At 30.7% G+C, this 22,460-nt stretch overlaps 1 protein-coding gene across 4 annotated transcripts in view; it reads left to right on the plus strand.

Moving 5' to 3' along the window:
- Positions 1-19,690, plus strand: part of LOC144837745 (zinc metalloproteinase-disintegrin-like MTP8) — a 71,467-nt gene extending 51,777 nt beyond the window's left edge. Inside the window, exons 8-21 of one of the 4 annotated variants that reach the window (XM_078692981.1) lie at positions 705-773; positions 1,393-1,556; positions 1,953-2,037; positions 3,013-3,155; positions 5,192-5,363; positions 5,792-5,962; positions 6,265-6,382; positions 6,900-7,014; positions 10,440-10,638; positions 11,267-11,344; positions 11,800-11,914; positions 14,542-14,622; positions 15,996-16,131; positions 16,427-19,690. In XM_078692981.1, coding sequence (XP_078549107.1) covers positions 705-773; positions 1,393-1,556; positions 1,953-2,037; positions 3,013-3,155; positions 5,192-5,363; positions 5,792-5,962; positions 6,265-6,382; positions 6,900-7,014; positions 10,440-10,638; positions 11,267-11,344; positions 11,800-11,914; positions 14,542-14,622; positions 15,996-16,131; positions 16,427-17,156 — 2,376 coding nt within the window. In that variant the 3' untranslated portion in view covers positions 17,157-19,690. Of the gene's footprint in view, positions 1-704; positions 774-1,392; positions 1,557-1,952; positions 2,038-3,012; positions 3,156-3,663; positions 3,798-5,191; positions 5,364-5,791; positions 5,963-6,264; positions 6,383-6,899; positions 7,015-7,390; positions 7,494-10,439; positions 10,639-11,266; positions 11,345-11,799; positions 11,915-14,541; positions 14,623-15,995; positions 16,132-16,426 lie in introns of all 4 variants that reach the window. The other 3 variants (XM_078692983.1, XM_078692982.1, XM_078692984.1) reach the window with 3 other exon arrangements.
- The last annotated feature ends 2,770 nt before the right edge of the window (positions 19,691-22,460 follow it).

The following is a 22,460-nucleotide window of genomic DNA, read 5'->3' on the forward strand; positions in this document are numbered from 1 at the left end:
AAGAGCCCCTGAAGATGTTCCCTAAAGCTCTGTCTACACTATCAAACTAGTTTGACAAAAAAAAGGTGTGATATGGTAGTGATATGACATCATCATGTCCATAAATGGGCACATGACATTGAAAAAAAAATTTTTTGATCGTGTAGACAGAGCTTTAGCAAGTCTGTCTCATTAGTTGTTTCTATTTGTCTGTTGCTATTGACGTGAAGTGTATAAACTACCTTTGGTTTCTGTATGCTAAGCATATATCAATCATACGGTGATAATTCTGAAGTGAAAATGCTCGCAGTAAAACCACAGAACAAACAAAATCAAATCTTGAAGTACTCATCTTTTCTTAATGAACTTAATATGTGGTTTGATGATAAGTATTGTATTATCTACCTACAGATGTTAAACATTGTTTCACAACATGCAAATATGCATAAGTGTATTAAACAATTCCTACTTGAGTCATTCTGTTTATTCTCAGCTTATATATAAGTTGCAAACAATAAATATAATTTACAAACAGGATAAGCTTTAATTAATACTACATGAAGAAAAACAGAATTATTATTAGAAAGTGCTTTTTGTTTCTTAATTTGAAAGAGAAACCCAACATGAGTATGACACAAAGAAAACTTATTTAGAAAGTATATGAAATTCCTTATAAGGTAAAATTGATTGAATCTAACTGTAAATGTCTGTTTTTTATTCTGTAGTTCACTTCCCAGGGAAGTGTTCAGAGCACAGAGGAACGGTGTAAGAAAGTAGCCAACATAATGGACGTTGTAAGTTGCCTAACCTAATGGTTTAATAGTTTTACGCACCCATTTCCTTGGCCTCAATAGACCAACGCTTATAAGAGACCTTAGAATGACCTCAGTTTTCACATCTATTCAGTAGTGACTTGCTTTATACTTTTTTAAAAAAATAATTTTTAATTAGAATTACTAATCATTATTTAACCCTCCCGACTTATTTTTCATATCTTCTATTGCCACATATTGCGAATAGATATTATAATATATTTTTTAAAACGTGAAGAAAACCATTATGATTCAATATTTCAAACTTTATTTTTCGTAATTGGTCAGATGTTTTGCCCAACTCTGACGTAATTTGTACTTTATACTAAGTACATTGACAATACTTGCGAAAAAAATATGCAATTAATATAATATATAGGCACCAAGAGATTAGAGTATGCATGAGATAAATAATTTCAGCCTACAGTACTTTGCACTCCCCTTTTGAAATGTAATGTAGTTTTTAATACCAGAGTATATGTCTCCAGGGTAGTTATTGAAATTACACATGTTAATATTAGCTTGTTCTTTTGACTTTTATATGCCTATTTTTGTATTACTTTTCCTGGACATCCTGTGTTATTTAAAATTGATTTTACAGACGTATAAGCCATTGAATATACGAGTTGCTCTCACCAGCGTCACGGTGTGGAACGAAGGAGATCAGATAACCTTTGACGAAGATGCAGCTAAAACGATGGGAGCATTTCAGGCGTGGAGAAAAGATCACTTAAAACATCCGAATGATAACGCCCAATTTATGACGTATGTGGTCAATCTATTTGTTCTTGTACAAGTCTTCATTTGTTTCTTGAAATTGATAATTTTTCACTCTACCATACTTCACTCCCTAACCACCGAATGAATGATATTTTAACAATTATACATTGAACTCAATACCGGGCACCCTAGGACTGAGCTAATTTGTCTGGTTTTTCCACAAATTCTGGTATGCCATTTTTTTTGTGGTAAAAAGAAAAAAAAAGTCTGGTTTTGGAATAGTTTCCCATTTTCCAAGAGTTTGGTATTGGAAGAGTTTCTCTTCTATATTTATTCCTTATGAAAAATAAAGAGTATTTTGTTTCTACAAAATGTTAAACCCAATAGTCGGGATGTGTTTTAGGATTTAAACACTTGATAATATTATTTTTATCTTTATAGTGGCCGGACATTTGAGGGTAGTACTGTTGGTATGGCGTCCCTTGGTTCAATGTGTTCTATAGCAAAGTCAGCTGGAGTCAATGAGGTATGTTTTAGGTGTATATCATTAACATCACCATTCCTCTTTTATCATCATCATCATCATCGTTTTCCTCTTTCATCATCATTATTATCCTCATCATTTTCCTCTTTCATCATCATTATTATCCTCATCATTTTCCTCTTTCATCATCATTATTATCCTCATCATTTCCCTCTTTCATCTTCATTATCCTCGTCATTACTTTATTCATCACCATTCCTCCTTCATCATAATCATTTTCCTCTTTCATCATCATTATTATCCTCATCATTATTATTTTCATCATTATCCTAGTCATTACTTTATTCATCATCATTCCTCTTTCATCATCATCATCATTTTCCTCTTTCATCATCATTATTATCCTCATCATTTTCCTCTTTCATCATCATTATTATCCTCATTATTATTTTCATCATTTTCCTCTTTCATCATCATTATCCTCGTCATTACTTTATTCATCATCATTCCTCCTTCATCATCATCATTTTCCTCTTTCATCATCATTATTATCCTCATCATTATTATTTTCATCATCATTATTCTCGTCATTACTTTATTCATCACCATTCCTCTTTCATCATTATCATTTTCCTATTTCATCTTCATTATCCTCATCATTGTTATTTTCATCATCAACATTGTGTGTGTGTGTGTTCATGTTTACAGTACAATATCATTTTAATCATCATCATCTTCCTCTTATCATCATCCCCACCATTATTATTTTCATCATCAGCATTACGATTGATGTTTAGAGTGTGTTCATATTTACAGTAAAACATCATTTAAATCACCATCGCCATCTTCCTCTTTAATCATCATCATTGACGTCATCATATCTTATTTATTCTGTCACAAGTATTGACTACATAATTGCCTATTTTGTAATGTATTCTGTATCATAACTGTTGTATAACAATTACATATCAAAATGTTACCATACTCTGCGGTCTTTTGCATCATAACGACCACTAGGACCACTCTGTGGAGGCAGCAGGCGTGGCCTCCACCATGTGCCACGAGATGGGTCACAATCTGGGCTTTTATCACGATGAACCAACATGTGAATGCTCAGAGGAAGCTGAAAATATTGATTGCATCATGGGACCAGTGGCATCGTAAGGCTTTTTGAATACTGAAATAAACAATTGTAATGGATCGTAATTTGCTACCAGAATGGTTCCATGACTATGTCTACTTTGTTGGCTAAAGCTCTGTCTACACTATCAAACTTTATGTGACAACAAAATGTAATGTGCCCATATATGGACATGATGATGTCATATCACTACCATTTTTGGGCATATCACTTCCATACATGGGCACTTTTTTTGTCAAACTAGTTTGATAGTGTAGACAGAGCTTTAGATAATATTTCTTTCTGTGGTATTACATCCCCATAAGTAAATGCTGTATTTGAATATCATGCACAAGTTACAATATTACCTAAACACATTGAAATGGACCATTATTTAAAAGCAATTTTTATATTTAAAGATTGCAAGTCTAAAATTTATTCTGATTCTAGTAGAAGGAAGTGCCATCCATCACAATTGTTTATTAGATATTAAAATATAATACTTACTATAAAACTTAACGCACAAAATTACTGTATGTATTTCACAGGACCACGCCACCGACCCAGCAGGCGTAGCATCAACCATGTCTCATGAAATGGGGCACAACCTAGGTTTCTACCATGACGCTTCTGGGTGCCAGTGTGATGCACCAACGGGGTGTGTCATGGGGCCCTCGGCGGGGTAAGGGCTGACTAACATCTGCCTGTTAAAACTTCCCTGTTTGCTGTTTGGTGTTCCGCTTCTTTCCGTTGTTTTTCTTTAGTATTAATACAATAATGTGTTTTAGTTTATGTTGTGTTTCATCTTATACTCCAGCCCTTTTGGTTTCAAGCTATACATATAGGAATGGCAAATATTTAAAGCTTTGTATTAGAATGAAAATCATATTTAAAAACCAACATGCATACAAGTAGAACCTCTATTAAGGGGACACCTTTGGGGCTAAACGGTTCATAGGCGGTATTGTTTTTTTTTCCTTGTTTGTTTGACAAAAGATTATTATTTTACCATAATCTGACAAAATGAGAAGTCATATTTTTATTTCCCAATGGAAATTATATTTATAATTATGTATGCATGAGATCCAGTTTAAAAAGGTCATGTTTTAATTTTCAACCTCTCTGTATTAACAGTACTAATACTATTACTTTCTTTATGTAGACCCTGTCAACTCACATTCACTGTGAATCTTGTACCATGTTTAGCTTTGTGTTTTGTTTTATATTCTATTATTAATGCATTTTAAGTATACTTATTGTATAACACTTTTGTATCTCATTAAATTAGTTTATATTTGTTTTATTACTGTAATAACATTTTCCTAAATCCCATCTTTAACATTACTTCTAAAATAATAACAGTTATTTTTTAGTATTTTTTAGTATTTTTTTAATTTTAACTCACTACAGCCTACCCAACACTGTCTATCCAATTGGGTCCCTTGTTTTTATTGGTTTGTTTAACCTTTGACCTGATCCACTTATGGAATTCTACCAAAATAAAAGGTTATCTTGAGTGTGTACAAAGTTGCACCATGTGTATTACAAGTTAAGAGGAACCTGACCGTTAATTTTTTTTTTTTTATGATGTTTTAGGCAAAACCTGCTTTGCTATATAATACATTTTACTGCCAATTTAATTGTTAATTTTATTGTAGAAATGTTTAGTAAAATAATGTTTGTTTATATGTTTTTACATTTTCTATTTTCATGTAATTAAATGTCTTCCTTACAGTTTTATTATTCACAATAAATAACTTTATTTTTATCAAAAATACACAATGATAACTGAATTATAATATGTGGGCTGTACATCTGCTCATGCTTATGAACCACTAGCATTGGGAAAGCTGGTGCTTTTAAAATGAATATACAAAATGCATACTGGTGACTTAAGTTATCCCAGCATGCATTTCACCAACATATTGCATGTAAATGGCACAACTCAAGGGCATTTTGGAAGTGAGTGTACTGCCACACCTTAAAAAATAAGGCCCGAAAATGAAATTGAAAGGTTTTTTACACTGATAGATTGAGTGGTTTACTTATAACAAAAAGATGTGATCTAATTTACAGGTCAGTGCCTCCTACTGTTTGGTCAGAGTGCACTAAGGAATACCTCAAGACTTCCCTAGGGAAGGGCCTAGCCTCTTGCCTCTTCAACTACCCTAAGGCAATCTTTGATGGACCAATCTGTGGAAATGGATATGTGGAGAAAGGAGAGGAGTGTGATTGTGGTTCTGTAGAGGTATTATAGAATTATTTGTTAAGATAATATATATTTTTCTCCATTTCCTCTACCATCCATAAACCTCTCACCTTATTCTCTTCCTTGTGTCTGGCAACTCCATCCACTTCCTCTTTCCATGGTCAATGCCTCTGCACATATCTCAGCATTTTCCCAAAAACATTCAACCCTTCTTTCATCAATCAGTCACACATTATATTCCTATATTTCAAGAAATAAACAAAAACTTTAAAAGTATTTAGTATACAAATTAAATTTTCTTGATAGTGCACTATTTTGTCATTCCTTTATAAGCTCCTTTAAAGCTCTGTCTACACTATCAAACTTTATGTGAAAATAAAAGGTTATGTGCCCATATATGGACATGATGATGTCATATCACTACCATATTTAGGCATATTGGCTTAATGCAATATTTGTTCATTTAGTACTGTAACAATCCTTGCTGCATACCAGAGACCTGTATGCTTCATGAAAACGCTACATGCGCTATTGGAGAATGCTGCGACAACTGTCAGATTAAACCACCTGCAGAACTCTGTCGACCACAGGTCAACGAGTGTGACCTGCCGGAATATTGTACTGGTAAATCGGAAGATGTAAGTAATTGTTTTTGTAGAATCTTTTACTCTTGCCTCGTCCTTCAAATGGGATGTTAAGTCATTTATACTGTTTGTATATAGACAAATGTGCACAGAAATGTTTGATTTGTGAGGGTCTGGTATGTAGTTATGTCATTTTAATTCATTGTTTGCAAGCGGGATATTGGGAAATGCTCTACGACACAATATGCTAGGGTACTAAGTCATCAAAAATTGAAAGCTTCCTATTATATGTATGCGAGGTCTCCTGGCCTCACTTGAATATGTGTTGTACTAAGTAAATGTTTTGCGTGTCACAGTGTCCATCGAATGTGTACATACAGAATGGTGATAGCTGCATGAACCAGAAGGATGCTACTTGTTATGATGGCCAATGTATCACATATAACAACATGTGTAAAACCTTATGGGGAGATGGTGAGTCACATTTAACCCACATTTATATAAATATATATACACATTAGTTCACAACATTAATTCTAAACCACCCAGCAATATACTGAAAATTTTATTAATTTATTTAAAACGATAAGATGAGGAAATCTATGAGAATGGAAAAAAGTCCCCTCAACAGAGATTCGAACCCGAAACCTTCTGCTTGATAAATATAAACACGCCAGATTGTGCTTCTCAAAGTTCAAGGTTCGCTTTGTTAGCAATCAAGATTTTTTTTTGTTATTCTTGTTTATAGGATATTGTGTTAACTGTATTTTTCTTTATCAAAGAAAACCATTTTTCAATTTTATTTTAATACATTTTTCAATTATTTCCTTTTAGGCTAAAAAACTTTTTTGTAGGCTCAATTTTGTTTTTTTATTATTCGTATGTTATAATACAATTATTATCATTGTAAGCTGTTTATTTCTGTTTCTGTCTTTTTTAATACTATTTATTGACTACTGTTTATTTAAACAAATACCTGCCTACCTTACAGTATCAAAACAAGCATATTACAAATGCTATGATTTCAATACAAATGGATTATTTCGAGGAAATTGTGGTGCAGTGAAAAACGGCGACGACGAAACATACATTAAATGCGCTGAAAAGTAAGTCTAGGATAGGGAAGAAATAGTTGATACAGTCAACTCTGTGAAAACTGGAATTATTTGGACTTCCCATACTGCCTTGTTTCCTAGTAACATGGTTTAAGCTCTGTGTACACTATCAAACTAGTTTGACAACAAAATTGTGATGTGCCCAATATGGTAGCGAGATATCCCCAAATATGGTAGACATCATGTCCATATATGGGCACATCACATTTTGTTGTCGCATTAAGTGTAGATTAATAGTGTAGACAGAGCTTCAGAATTCATTCAAATCAAATTCATCAAAGGTTTCCGGTTTTGATGGAGTTGACTGTATAAATATATGTGAATATTAAAAATGTTGATTGTTTACCATTATTTATATATTGTGCAGAATCGACAGCTGGTATATATCAATGTTTTGAAAATAATAAAGATGGAATTGGTATTGCCAATTGTGGAATAAAAGAGAATATATATGTAAGATGTGCCCAAAAGTAAGTTGTGAAGAATTCTCGGCTTTAGTAGATGATAGCGCCACCACTGATTCTAATCATCCTGTATACAACGCTTTTATGTGTCGGCTTTTGTTGCTTTCTCTCCCTAACAATCCTTACTTTAGACGATTCGCTTCAAAGAAATATATTGAATACTACAGTATTAGTTTTCTAATTCTTGTGGATAATATTAATATTATAGTATTGTCCCAAATAAAGCACATATTACTATAACACTGAATGTTGTATTTTTGTCAAATTTATTAATCAACTTTAATAATATCTAATATTAAATTATGTCCAGCCGACAACCTTCCACCTATCTCAAACCTATCACCTTATCTCATATAAATCTAAACATTAATCTATGACTCTTGTTTCCTTTTACGCTCCTAGCCAATCTTACACTGTGCTTTGTATTGAGACTGGTAGACCAGTAAATAATTAGATCTCAACACAAATCTACACCTAGAAAATGTTTCTATCTAATATTAATTGCATATGCAGGGCCGTAGCCAGCATGAGGCGCTCGCCTCGTCTGAAATTTTCAATTTTTACTACCCACCCCAATTCCCTGGCAGAGATTGTCATATTTTTTATTAATAATTATATTTGAAGCACCTTTGTCTCGTCTTTTGTTAACCTCTCACTACAGCCTTGATATGGGCTAGTGATATCCACAACTGTATTAAATAGTCTATCCTTTCTTGATGGTTCTAAGGTTATTTTGTGAGCCCTTGTTTATGCACACATGCACAGTAATATTCCATCTGAAAAAAACGCATATTTGTCGTTGGTATGTCTCCAACTCTTCCTATATCACCATTATGAGTCATTATTAGTTCAGGTAAATGTCATGTAGTGAGATTATTCATGCTTTAATTTCTAATTCAGAATCTTGATTAGTTGTAAACATTTTGTGTTTAAAATGAAGTCTTTTATCGGTGTGCTTGTGTAAAGCGGTTTTACTTTTGAATTAATGAAAAGGAAAGAAAGTCAGCGTTTGTTGATAGAGTAGCTATAGATTTGACACTTGGAATAAATTTATATTCCCAACAAGCTAAATGTGTATTGGTGGACTATTTGGAAATTCATTCATGCATGATATAATCCCTATCATGATGTATAGGGTGTATATATATATATGACAGCACTTGCCAGCTCTTATACTATGACGTTATCCAAATTCCTTCACTTGCACTGATAAAGGGCTAGTGTTGCCCGAAAGCTCTGCTAACTTTTCTGGCTGTTTTACTTTATCGTTTTGATTTAGCTTTTCGCTTTTTTTTTTGTATCTCCATTGAGATCCAGCCACTGATACCCACAGCATTGTCATTTTTTCAGTAATTTGCCTTTGGATTTATATATGGAGAGAAATATATATATTTCATAAAATGTTTCCCAACATTGTCAAATTTCTCCTTAACATCAATTGATCAAGGACCTTAACACCTAACCCTCCCTCTAACGCAGACTATATACTTATTTCCATGTACTATTTCAGTTGTTAATTCTTGTTCTGTATAAAACAAAAATAGTAATGCAATATACTCATTATTATACTGTTTAAAAAACAGCAATTACCTGTACTACTAATCAATCATGTAACTGTGCATTGAATGCTGTGTGTCATAGTCATTTAAAAATCAAATGAATGAAATTAGTACTGCTTTACAAAATCTAATTTAAAGCTCCATGATGTCACTATACCAAAGGTTACTGAACCGATAGAGCATAACTAGAGTTTGCTTATGTTAATATACAAACCAATCTATGTTATACACTACCAAACACAACTACAGAATATAGTACTAGGGGGCTCTGTATGAAATATAGGATTATACTATTTAAACTAAATACATTACACTAAATGACAATAAATTACACTAAATAACAATAAATTACACTAAATAACAATAAATTACGCTAAATAACAATAAATTACACTAGATACAGGTACTATAACAACATTAACTGGTTTGTGAGCATGTGATTTTATATGCTCTATTTGTTTTGATATTCTTTGGTTTCCTTCCCGAAATTTAAAAGTCCTTTTTAAATAAAACCATGCATTAAGCATATGTGTGCATATTGTTTTTTGTTAAGTAACATTCGTATTATTATACACTGAGTGCATATAGCACTACTGTTATATTAGACCATTGAATGCTTTAGATTATGTAGCAATAGATGATAACTTTGCATGTTATATAAAATGGTTGCATGCAAAAAAAGACTTAAATTAAAATAGTTGCCATATTTATTTTCACGAAACAGAAAAATTATTAAAAATCAGTACATTTATAGATGCAAAAATCATATCACATCAATTCTTGTTCAAGTGTGTTTATCATTAACATATGTTTGAATTCATTTTAATGACTGGTTGTTTTTAATTTATGTATATATAAATATTCATAAAATAATGACTAAAATTACATTTACAACTTACGATCTTTCATCGCCATTTTTGATTTGTTTGATGTGATTTTGTTTGTTACACAAATAGTGTAGAAAGTAGTTAATTGATGACTTCTGCATGCTACAGGTGTGCATGAAAATAATTATATAGCGCGTAAATGTTATGAATATTTAGTAGAACCCCTTTTTGGACAACCCTATGAAGGGGACACCTTTCTGTATAACGAGTGACGCGTATGATTTAAAACTACAGCAAACCTCTATTTAGTTGACGCACATTAAGGGGTGGCTTTTTGGGTCCTGAAACTGTCCCCTTAATAGGGGTTCTACTCTGTTTTAATATGTAATACAATTATATTAATATTTCATCTTATCAAACGTTTGTTTTATCATAAAACATCATTAAAAAACTTACATTTAAGTTTTCAGAAAGTTAATTCATTCATTTAATAAAATTATTTTCAATGAAGAAAATAAAGTTCAAAATACAAAAGGTAATTTTAAATAATTTCTTGCCTTGTACAGAGACATCATGTGTGGAAAGCTATTCTGTGAGGGCGGTCCTACCTACCCAATCATCGGCTCATTGGTGCGATCGCAGGTTCTGAATACGTACGATGAAAACTTTAACCGACACGAATGTAAAGTAGCATCAGTTGATTTTGGCGAAGATGTTCCTGACCCCGGACTCGTTGTCGATGGAGCACCGTGCGGTCCTAATTCAGTGAGTACAATACAGGTTATTATATTATTATTATGAAACACATTTTGGAACTTGAGTCAAATTTATCAAACATGCTTAGCGAAAAAAGGTCTGCTTGCAAATGTGTTGATGAAGCCAAAGCAATCTAACAACATGATACTGAGGTTCGGTGATCAAAGGGTTTATCTGTGGCTGTGATAGTACAGTACTGTTGGTATTTGTAGCAGCCAGACATAAGATCAAAGGCCTGTTACGTGTTCCTATCTTGGCAAGGCGAGCTCAGTGTCTTGATGAAGCCTATTCTATGAGAAAATGAACTGATTGGGAAAGTCTTCTGATTCCTGATTATTTATGTTATTTAGTCCGGGACATACCCAAACTTATATGACTAGATTCCTCCATAACTTCCGATTTTGACAGCCAGTTCTTTTCTCTGCTTGTTTTGCAAGCCCATGTTTTGGCTGTCACAGCAGAATATCTGCGATGATTTCTTCTTTATTGCGAAGAAAGTGTTCTTCTTATTGTTTCTTTTATTTTTGATATGGCCATATAGTTACTTATTCTTATTTATGTTACTCAGTATAAATTGACAGAAAATCAATGTATTTCACCCAATTTCTTAATTTGTATATGTTTATTTTATCTACAGATTTGCAGTAATTTCCAGTGCAAGAACCTAACTGACCTTGGAATCAAACCTTGCAATAAAAATTGTTATGGACGTGGGGTAAATACATATCATATAAATAAATATATTCAAATTAACACATCAATTTGATAATTTAAACATAAACAGTCACAATTAATTAGGTTTAAAGATGTATTGTTGAATATGCCATTTTAATGTCACGTAATAGTTATTCACTTTGACCAAAAATTGGATCGGATCCTGAAAAACCTGTAATTTAAAGCAAAAAATAGTCAAATAGCTTCTAGCCAGTGGGTTTTTGGTTGAATTTATCCGTTTATTTTGTCGTTTTATAAGTTTCTTCTTCTACAGAAGTGATAAAACTACAAAATGATCTATTCAAAGTCTGATTTTATTAATCTTCATTCATCTTCAAATACATCTTTAATTAATGAACTTTATTAAAATTTGAACATGCAATTTCAAGTAAATCTATATTGTGTGTAGACCTACTATACATAGTAAACCATTGCATATATGATCCAATCATGTAGGTTTGTAACAGTAACAACAACTGCCATTGTGATAGTGAGTGGGGACCTCCTAATTGTAGAGATCCTGGCTATGGCGGTAGTATCGATAGTGGCCCAGCAAGACTTCCGGAACCAAGTAAGTTGAACATTATTGACAATTTTTTTATTTTTGTATTGTTCACAACATATTGTCCAGGTAAAGTATTATGTATAAATCAAAGAGCTGCATAGGCAGGGTAGAAGAAAAAATCAAAATCAAACAAGTTAAAAATGCCTCAATATAAATTTTTCGGCCATAGCCCATCATCAGGTGAAGAGAGTTGTAATAAAGAATAGCATATATCGGTCACAAAATTACATAAAAAAACAAATCAGCCAATCAAAGATATTAACAAACAAAAGGCATAGTTATAAAAGCATGCCTCCAAAAGTTATATACCCTTTCTTAATAAAAGTCCTCACAAAAAAAGTACAAAGGCTGATGAGTACAAACTAATAGATTTATATAATCATTTAAGATCAAATTTAATCTAAACTCATCTAATGTTATTATTTCAATTTTACCTCACCAATTATTTTGCTTTAAAATTAAGTAACATGTGTTTACACTGATCATGGTGGTAGATACTTAGAACCTACTGGTGCACTAAACATATTCTTTTAAGCAAACCTAAACATATGTTTACACTGATACATTGCTGAAAAGATTAGCTTACAAACGTATGCTAGATTGCTTGACTATAATTGGAAGTGGGTGTATGACATTTGAACAAACAATAAATTAAAATGAGAAACAATTTATAAATTAAGGAAAGCTCTAAACATTCAATCATTTCAGTCGTATAGCAAATATTGACAAACTTTGAGAAGAAAAAACAAATTTGATTTATGGAAATGCACAGATTTTGTAGCATGTTGTTGACTCGCAATTTATAAAGAAATTCAATCTTTACATGTTTATAGGTAAATTCATTTTAACACTATAAGGACTCTATAAAAATACTTTGTATCTATACATTTTATTATACAAAAATGAATTTGAGAATGGTTATTTTACATTTATTTATATTAAATTTCATTTTTTTTTGTTTCATTTACTTATGATATATACATATCTTTCTTGTGTGAATGTCCATTATAACTACTGCATCATTAAACTGAATGTTTTATTAATATTTGAATGTTATTGTTATATATTCATATTTGTTTTCTTATAATTATATGTATATGAATTAAGTTCAGTGGTATATCCAGTTAACACTTTTTTTTTCAGTACAAAAAAATACAGAAGTAAAAACAAACAAATATGGCCATTTACAAAATATCTAACATCATTTAATATTGTTTCCATATTATTTATTTTTATAATGATTTATATAGCGCTTTTCCCAGAGACCAAAGTGCTGTACAAAGATAGAAGCCTTATTTACAATAAATTACAATTACAAAATTACACACAAAAAATTACAAATGACATTGAAAATTACAATTAAAAATAAATGTTGTTTACTTATGATATATGTTAGTTACAAGAAATAAAATAGATGATAATGCCAGTTAATGTTAATAGCCTTCACATTTGTTAAATTTGGAACATTTACGAAAGCTATCACAACATAGATGGTCTGTGATCATGCTCAGTCGGTTGACGTGCTGTACTGCTTCGTGTCTTTTGATTTGCCATTGTAATCATATTATTAAAGCCTTTTCATATTCCATTTCAAGTGCATTATTGTATATAACCTCATTTGTATGTGCATTTTGTTGTTTCTTGTGCATTGCATCTTTTTACACTTAGTATTGTAGTTCTTACAAATTATAAATTTTAATATTAATAATAATTGTATTGTAGAATATTTGTGAAATAATAATATTAGGAATAAGAATTCTAAATATAGCTTTAACCATAATTTATACACAAATAAATAATACATTAAGGGATACTAATAATGTAAAGCCTTCTGGGACCATACAGCATATATAAATAATATATAAATTCTTTTACATTAAGCTATTGGTATTTAAGATAGACTGGAATAGAATTGTTTGAAAATGGATTGGATTTTATGATAATCACCTTTTTACAGTCACCCCCGCATCTAAGAGTACTTAGAAGGCAATCAGTATGGACTGCAATACAACAAACAGTGTGGACAATACCAGTACAGCTATTCTTGATAACAATCCAGCTTTTTAATTGTTTAAAATTATATGTAATATAATTAAAATAAATAAATGAAATAAAATTCAAAGAAAACAATTAATAGTTAGATTGATAGTTTTTGTTTATTTATACAAATGTAATAATAATAATTTAGTTTTAGAATTTTGTATATGCCTATAAAAAATATTAAATTAAATATAAAAAATTGAATCATAGTAAATTATAGTAATAATATATTATTATAAGTAATAAATCTATTATCTTAGTAAAATTACTCTTTAAAATTTAAAAACAAATTAATACTATTGAAGTAAAGTATACTTTATTTATTGCCTTATTTGGAATGTTTTACTGTATTTTTACTCTTATTTTGTTTTATTTTATTCTTTGCATCTATTCTTTTTTCCTTCACTCTATATATCCCAAATAAGACATACTATAAGAGCCATTGCTGACAGGCCCATTGGTCCAGTTATAGTAGTTTACTATTAGTTATATAGAAATGTATTAACATGTTTTTACCTGTACAATTTCACCTGTATAAATACTAATAGTAGATTTGTGTCTAATTGTAGTTTATAATTTATCTTTTTTTCTAGTCACTTCCATTCCATTTGTTACAAATGAAGTAGAAACAACAGGTATTTTTTTTAATGTCACTAGCGAAGTAGACATAAAAGGTACTCAAACAACGAACCAATCATTCTTTCATATTTTTTTTTGTATTTCTCTGATAACACCGTTGAATAGGTATTAAAGTAAGCTGACAAAAAAGTGTATATTTTGATTTAATAAAATCACAACATATACAAATAGGCACTGTGTGTGTATTTTAATTTTTGCACAATTTGCATGAAAGTTTGTATTAATATCATTATAAAGGTTTTTTTTAAATGTATTTTATACCTAACCCTAACTCTATTTTTCTTCAAATGTCTATATTTTCTTTATGTTCTTTATAGCACTATTAGGGTATCACTACCCAGTACACCACATGACTCACTGTACACTAAAGATTGTTTGAGCATGCTCATAAATCAATTGTTGTTGTGATAGCCTCCTGAAACAATCCTAGATCATAACAATGTTGCTAATATTCATAATTGAAAATGAAACTTGGTGAATTAGGAGATATGCATTTTTATAGTAATTTTCAATGTCAATCCAAATGTGTTGTGACGCATGAAACCGGTGTAGTGTCTCAGTTGTGGTATCTCATTCAATATATCTTGTACAATGATTTAATAGCAATTGATTTAATTGACCTAAAGAGTAATTAAATTAGTTCTTTGATGCAGCTCACTATAATAACATTATTTTTAATAATTTATAATGCATTTATATTATATGTTCTTTTGAATGAGCCTACTCTTCCTGAAAGCTCTGTCTACACTATCAAACTTTATATGACAAAAAAAATGTGATGTGCCCATATATGAACATGATGATGTACAGTAGTATCACTACCATATTTTAGCATATTACTACCATATTTGGGCACATTTGTTGTCAAACTAGTTTGATAGTGTAGACATGAGAGCTTTTATACTTTGTGTTCTTTTGAATGAGCCATTGTACTCTTTCTGTGATATTTTATATTTTGAGTCCAGTTTTATTTTTGTGTGTATCGCAGTAAAGTTATTTATTATATTATATTGACTGTTAGTGTTACCAGCTACAGTATGGTATAGTACATGATTAAAAATACACTAACAATGTTCAACAAAGATAATTTATTTATTTTATTTATACAGTCAACTCTCCGAATACCGGACACTTTTGGGCTGGTCAATTATGTCTGGTTTTCCAGAAAGTCTGTGTTTTTAATGGTAAAAATGAATTTGGGACTGTTTGGACTTCAAGAAAAGTCTGATATCGGGAGAGTTTTCGGTTTTCAGAGAGTCTGGTAATTGGGAGAGTTGACTGTACTTATATAAGCAGTTATTCATCTTTGAAATCAAAATATTTCATAGAAAAATTAAAAACATTTTATTTTTATTACTATCCATAAGCATTCATTAAAAACTAAGTGGGTTTTTTTTTCTGATTGCAGTGTCTGGCTCAAGCAGTAGCACAGTCATCATCATTGTCATGCTGCTTGTAGTTCTACCCATCATTGGACTTCTGGCAACCGGAGCGTACATAAAACGAGAGTTAATTGCTGCAAAATGGAAAAACTATAGAAATGCGTAAGTCTTGTTTCTTTGTCACAAATAAAAAGATTGTATGTGTGTGGTCCTCAAACGGTTCTGCCTTTTTTGACTATAAAAAGAGAACTAATAATTTTACTGTTACTACTTCTAAATTTTATAATATGTACTATTTTCTATTATTGTACTTGGGCCAGTGGCCTACATACTATTGAATACATGAAAGAATGAATGAATGTTCTAATTATTGTTACTTTTATATATTTTATTTCTACAATAACTTTAAGTTTTGTTACTTGTTTATACATTAAATTCTTTTTCAATCCTGTTTCAGGAACTATAAAAGACCCAAGCCTTCAAGCAATACAAAACAACTACGTAAACCAGTGACGGAACCAGGACAGTCTTTGTCGATTGAGCACAAAGTACCGCTGGCTCAGGGTTCGTACTCAGACACGGGTGGCAACTCAGGTTATTCATCAGGTTACTCATCCAAACATTCCTCCAGTACATCCGCCAATGATATACCATCTTACCCTATGAACTTTTCTCCAGCAACAGCCACGGTTGAATTCGCACCTGTTAGACCAGCACCAGCTAGGCCAGCTCCATCAAAGCCTCCACCGGCTAAAATTACACCACCTAAACCTACGCCGCCTAAACCTACGCCGCCTAAGCCTACGCCGCCCAAGCCTACACCGCCACTGAAACCGATAGGAGTAGTTAAGCCTGTTACTCCAGCTCGACCATACCCTCCTCCATCAACTTCTGTCAAGCCGAGTGTAGCTCCTAGGACATCAAACGGCGATTCAAGTTGGAGGAATCGAGTTCCTCCTAAGCTGCCAGCATTAAAACCTACATACCCTAATACAAATAACTCAAATAGTGCAAATATGCCAATTTCACCAATCAAACCACCTCCACCTGTTAGGCCACCTCCTCCAAATATTGCTAATAAGCCAAAGGTACTGCCAAAGCCTGCAAACGGGAGGCCACAGGTACAAATAAAACCCAAAATTAGGCCTAGATCTTCTCTCTCCTCCCCTCCACCACCTCCTGTATAATACATTTTGTAAATATTTAATATTTGTATGCAATTAACATTTTATGTTTCTATATTTTGTTTACTAAATAAATATCACTTATATATTTTTCATATTATTTGTTGTAATACGAGTGTAGTGTTTAATTTGTGGTTTTCCAATTATTTTAAATTTTAGTAAAATGTTGTTCGACAGGGTTAGTTAATTTTAATTACAGCTTTTTAGGTGATATCGATTGTTATTAATTGTCATTGATTTATTTTGATCAATATTGGATAAATATTTATTGATTACATATCATATATTTCATATCTTTCGAAAACTAAATACAGTTAATAATTTTTAGATTTAAAAACATGATGTTAATGAGAATTAGTAAAATCGGATTTAAGAGTTAAGAGTAGATATTTTGAAATGTATTTAAAATTAGGGCAAATATCCTTTTGATAATATCTAATTCATAAACTAAGTAATTTTATATTATTATCATAATTGCTTAATTATGCTTTCAAAATGAAACATATATGTATCATTTTAGTGTGAAAATCTATATAGTTTGTAAGATGATATTGCTCAATATTTTTTATATACTTAAATTAAATTATATATATATTAATAATTTTAACATAATCCGAAATTAATAACAAAAATAAATAATAGACCCGTCATATACATTGGCCTACAACAAGTTGTACTGTGTTTTGTAACATTAAATCTCAATATAGCCTTAAACATTTTTTTATTTCATAGACACCGTTTGGTACTTTTAATGTATCATTATATTTTGAGACCTCAAACTTTTTTTAATTTCGTAGACACCGTTTGGTACTTTTAATGTATCATTCTATTTAAAGGCCTCAAACTTTTTTTATTTCGTAGACACCATTTCATACTTTTAATGTATCATTTTATTTAAGGGCCTCAAACTTTTTTTAATTTCGTAGACACCGTTTGGTACTTTTAATATATCATTATATTTAAAGGCCTCAAACTTTTTTTATTTCGTAGTCACTGTTTCATACTTGTAATGTATCATTTTATTTCGAGGCAAGTAAAAATTTTCAATGAACTAATTAATGTTACTTAACATATCATTTCATATCATGAAGAAATTAATTTCACCATGTTCAAACTAAGATAACAAATTTCAATATTTGAGATAACATTTTTTTACATTAAATTGTGCAATGATGCAAGTTAGATATTTTAAATGACGTAGATATTAGGTTAGCAGCCCAAGATATTCAAACAATCTGTAATATTGTACATTCGTTTTGCAGAAATATACTGGACAAATTGTTAATGTTATTATTACTGTATTTATTCCAGTGTCCAATAATTGGACACCCTGGGCTGGCCCGCAATGTCCGGTTTGGGACAGTCTGGTCTGTCTGTCCTATTTGAAGATAAGCTGAATTTATATTTTTTGTTACTGTATTTCTTTGTTGTTATTTTAATGTTTAAAGCCTTGTATACACTATCAAACTTTATGTACCGATAATGATTTCATAACACTACCATATTTGTGCATATCACTTCCATATTTAGGCACATTAAAATTTGTTGTCACATAAAGTTTGATCATCAAGTAATTGTAAATTTGTTTTGTTTGGTCCTTGAGAATTGCTGATTTTTACCCTGACTAATATCCTGGTTTATTCAAGGTCCAGAGTCCATAGCATCTATCTGGAATACATTGGACATTTTGGTATATATGTATAGCGATTACACATTTCAAAATCATGTTTACTTATTATGACATCATTTCATGATGTGGACATTAATGGAATAGTGACATCATTGAGCACATTTTGTTATATATGTATAGGGGTTACACATTACAAAACCATGTGTACCTATTATGACATCATTTATGACATCATTTCATGATGGACATAATAATTATATGGAATAGTGACATCATTGAGCTTTTTTTTTATTATTATTTTTTTACTACATCATCATCATGTATACAAGTGAATATTTTTTTAAATAGTAGTTTTCTTGCCAATTTAAATATAAAAATTATAATTTTGTTGCTGTTGTACAGTTATGTTTTAAATAATATGTCATTATTAAAGGTTTGTCATTCTAAATGCTTTCATAAGGGTTTCTTTAAATATATATCTAGTTCATATAGTTTGTGTTTTGATTACCATATATGGGCGCATTATGGGTTATGTGTTGACTGCATATGGATATGTAATGTCTATATATGGATATGTAATGTCTATATATGGCTGTAATTCAAACACAACCATATGTCATGCCTAATGTTGATTGTATGTTTGTATGTGTTTGTATATATAATAAGATGTTTACATATTTTGACGTTTCATTTTGTTTATACGAGTGTATTGTACATTATACAGTTGATCTGTATATAAGAATTGATTTTATATTTGTTTGTTTTGGTAAACGATTGAATATAAAAATATGAGTTTGGATTTTACTTTGATTATTTAAATATTAAATTAAGTATTTGCATTGTTTAAATAAGTATTTCAATAATAAATATTTAGAAACCTCAGAAAATATGTTGTTTATCTGTATTCAAATTGATTTCAAATTTTATATTTGTATTTTTTACTAATAATTATTAGTAGTAAGCTATGTATAATTGGGTAGTAAAATTGTTTAGGCCTTATTAAGGATTAACTAGCAGTTACCAGTTACCAGTTACCAGTTACCAGTTAACTACCAGTTACCAGGTCTTTTTCTGCCTTAATATTTGGTTATATACTAATTCGCATTGGAGGAGTAAGTATAATAAAGTCGCACTCTTCCCTGATAAAATTACTCTGACAAATTATTTTTAAAAAACAAATAGTATCAAGACTAAAATTCTGTTATTTCTGCCCATTGATTTATGTTATATCTACATAGATGCCTACTTGACGTTTTTCTCGGATATTCAACTTCAACTTCTGTTTAATTCATCTCGTTTGTGAAACTTAAAGCATCGCGTTGGACGGACTTGATGACGTCACTAATCTACTTTCAATCACCGGCTGCATCCATCTTCTTTTACTTTTCATAAATCAATATTTACAACAATAATATTCAAATGCTTTTAAACCCACAGCTGCTAAGTATCCGATGACTGTGTTCAAAATAACATATGTAATTTTTACAGGTTTTCAACATGTATTCGTTCTCTTAAATTATTGGTTGTATCATGGAGAAATCAGCTCATAGCCAGTGAGCGCTCATAGCCATTAGGCCACTGGGAGAAAAGGGTTAGTTATTTCTCCTTGGTTTTATGTAATTTTCTATGTATTTATTTGAACAGGTACTCACCACATGGTTATTCAAATTAGCCAAGATGTAGCGATTTTGAATATTATAGGTGCCGATTAATCGTTATTGCGAACTATATTTGTTTATTTGGTACGTTGTGATTTAGGTAGTTAAGTATAATATTCTGTACAAGGACTTGTTCTATTTTTTTGGTCCTAATCGATAACTGTCTTAGGTCCTTAAGTAGTGTAGGCCTATAACTTCTGCAAAAAGTTAACAAACACTTTCTTTGACAAACAAATTATGATGTCTGATATCACTACCATATTTAAGCATATCACTACCATATTTAAGCATATCACTACCATATTTAAGCATATCACTACCATATTTTGGCACATCACACTTTTTTTGTCAAACTAGTTAGTGTAGATTTAACCCTGATGAAACTAGTAGAATCAATATTCTTTACTTTATGCTTGTATAGCCATAGGAAAAACAGTACATAATGATAAATTGAGATTCAGTTTTTACTAATACTTGGAACAAACTTATAAAAACAAGCAATTATCTGATGACGTAATTGAAGCACACAATAGAATCTAATCTAAACTTGTCTCTGTCAATATGTCTTGTGTGTTTATACAGTAGTTATATTCGGATGTTGATTACAAACGATTTACAGTTGATTAGCTATGTATGGTTCAGCAAGTCATTGGTCACATGACAATCTATATGCAAGATATTGTTGAGAGGAATAATTTTATTTGATGTAGTTTCTGTCATTTTCCTATATAATAACATAGGCTAAGGCTATACTTGCCCCAAGTCTGTATTTATTGTCTTTTTTATGTTAGTCCACCAGTCGACTTTTCGATTTTTGTCTGAAAATACATTAATTATACATAATTATGTAATAATTATAATTGTGAGTATTTATTATGAAACGCCATATGTGCCAAAATATTTATCTTTACTAATTACGGGCTAGAACCTAGTCTAGTTAAAGGCCTATCATTTATATGTCCTTAAGACAGTCATGCCTTTTTTGTAACAATTGATTTTATTTTATTTTATTAATTATAATTGTATTGTTTTTGCTATGTTTTTATATTCAGTAGCATATTCTATTTTCTGGAATCTTCTGTGGTTGTTTACATATCCTTCAGTCTAATCCATTGTTATGTATTTTAAACCATAGTACAATAGAATAGATAAGTATATTTTGTTATTAATGCCATAGGAATTCATATGTAAAGATCTTATGATTTCCTTACCTGAGTCATCTTATGCATGTGACACTGTCATTGTATTGTGACTAGAGTACAGTATAAGGTTATTTTACTGTGAACCTGTATAAAAATAATTATAAAATTATATAACCCAATCAAGGTTTCTCTATTCTAACTGCTTCCTATAATAGGATAATTAATATTATAATTAAGAAAATTATCAAATATTACTGATCTTAGATGAGCATTTTACTATCAACATTAACTTAAAATTATGAGAAATTTAAATAAACAAACAAATGTAACAGAGTAAAACGCAATCAAATATGCACATCAGGTTCAATTACCATAAACAACGGACAATAGCGTAGATAAGTTGCTACGTATTCCACCGAGACTTAATTAATCCTCTGTCGATTGAAATAGGACATTTATCTGATGACGTAATTGGTAATGACGTCACAACTGGCGTCATGTATAAAGCCTTTTAAACTGTAGTTTGTTTTGCGTTTGAACTAGCATATCAATTATGTGGTGGATATATTGGAAAAAATGGCAGACAGATGATGAGGCCATATGTGCACATTTTTACATATTAAAATGTTAATGGTAATTTTGTACTATAGTACAGGAAAATTTTCACAAAAATTGAAAAATTTCCGCCCTATTATTTTTTTCATAACTGGTTACTATGGCAATATAAGAAGACTATAAGGCCAATTTTCCAAAAATGGCAAAATTTTGACCCTTTTATTTTTTTTTCATAACTGGTTACTACAGCAATATAAGAAGACTATAAGGCCATATTTGTGCATATATGGTACTATTATGGCATAATAATTGAATTTTGAAA

This window comes from Antedon bifida, chromosome 3 (genome assembly GCF_963402885.1).
Source record: "Antedon bifida chromosome 3, ecAntBifi1.1, whole genome shotgun sequence".
NCBI classification, from domain to species: Eukaryota; Metazoa; Echinodermata; class Crinoidea; order Comatulida; family Antedonidae; genus Antedon; species Antedon bifida.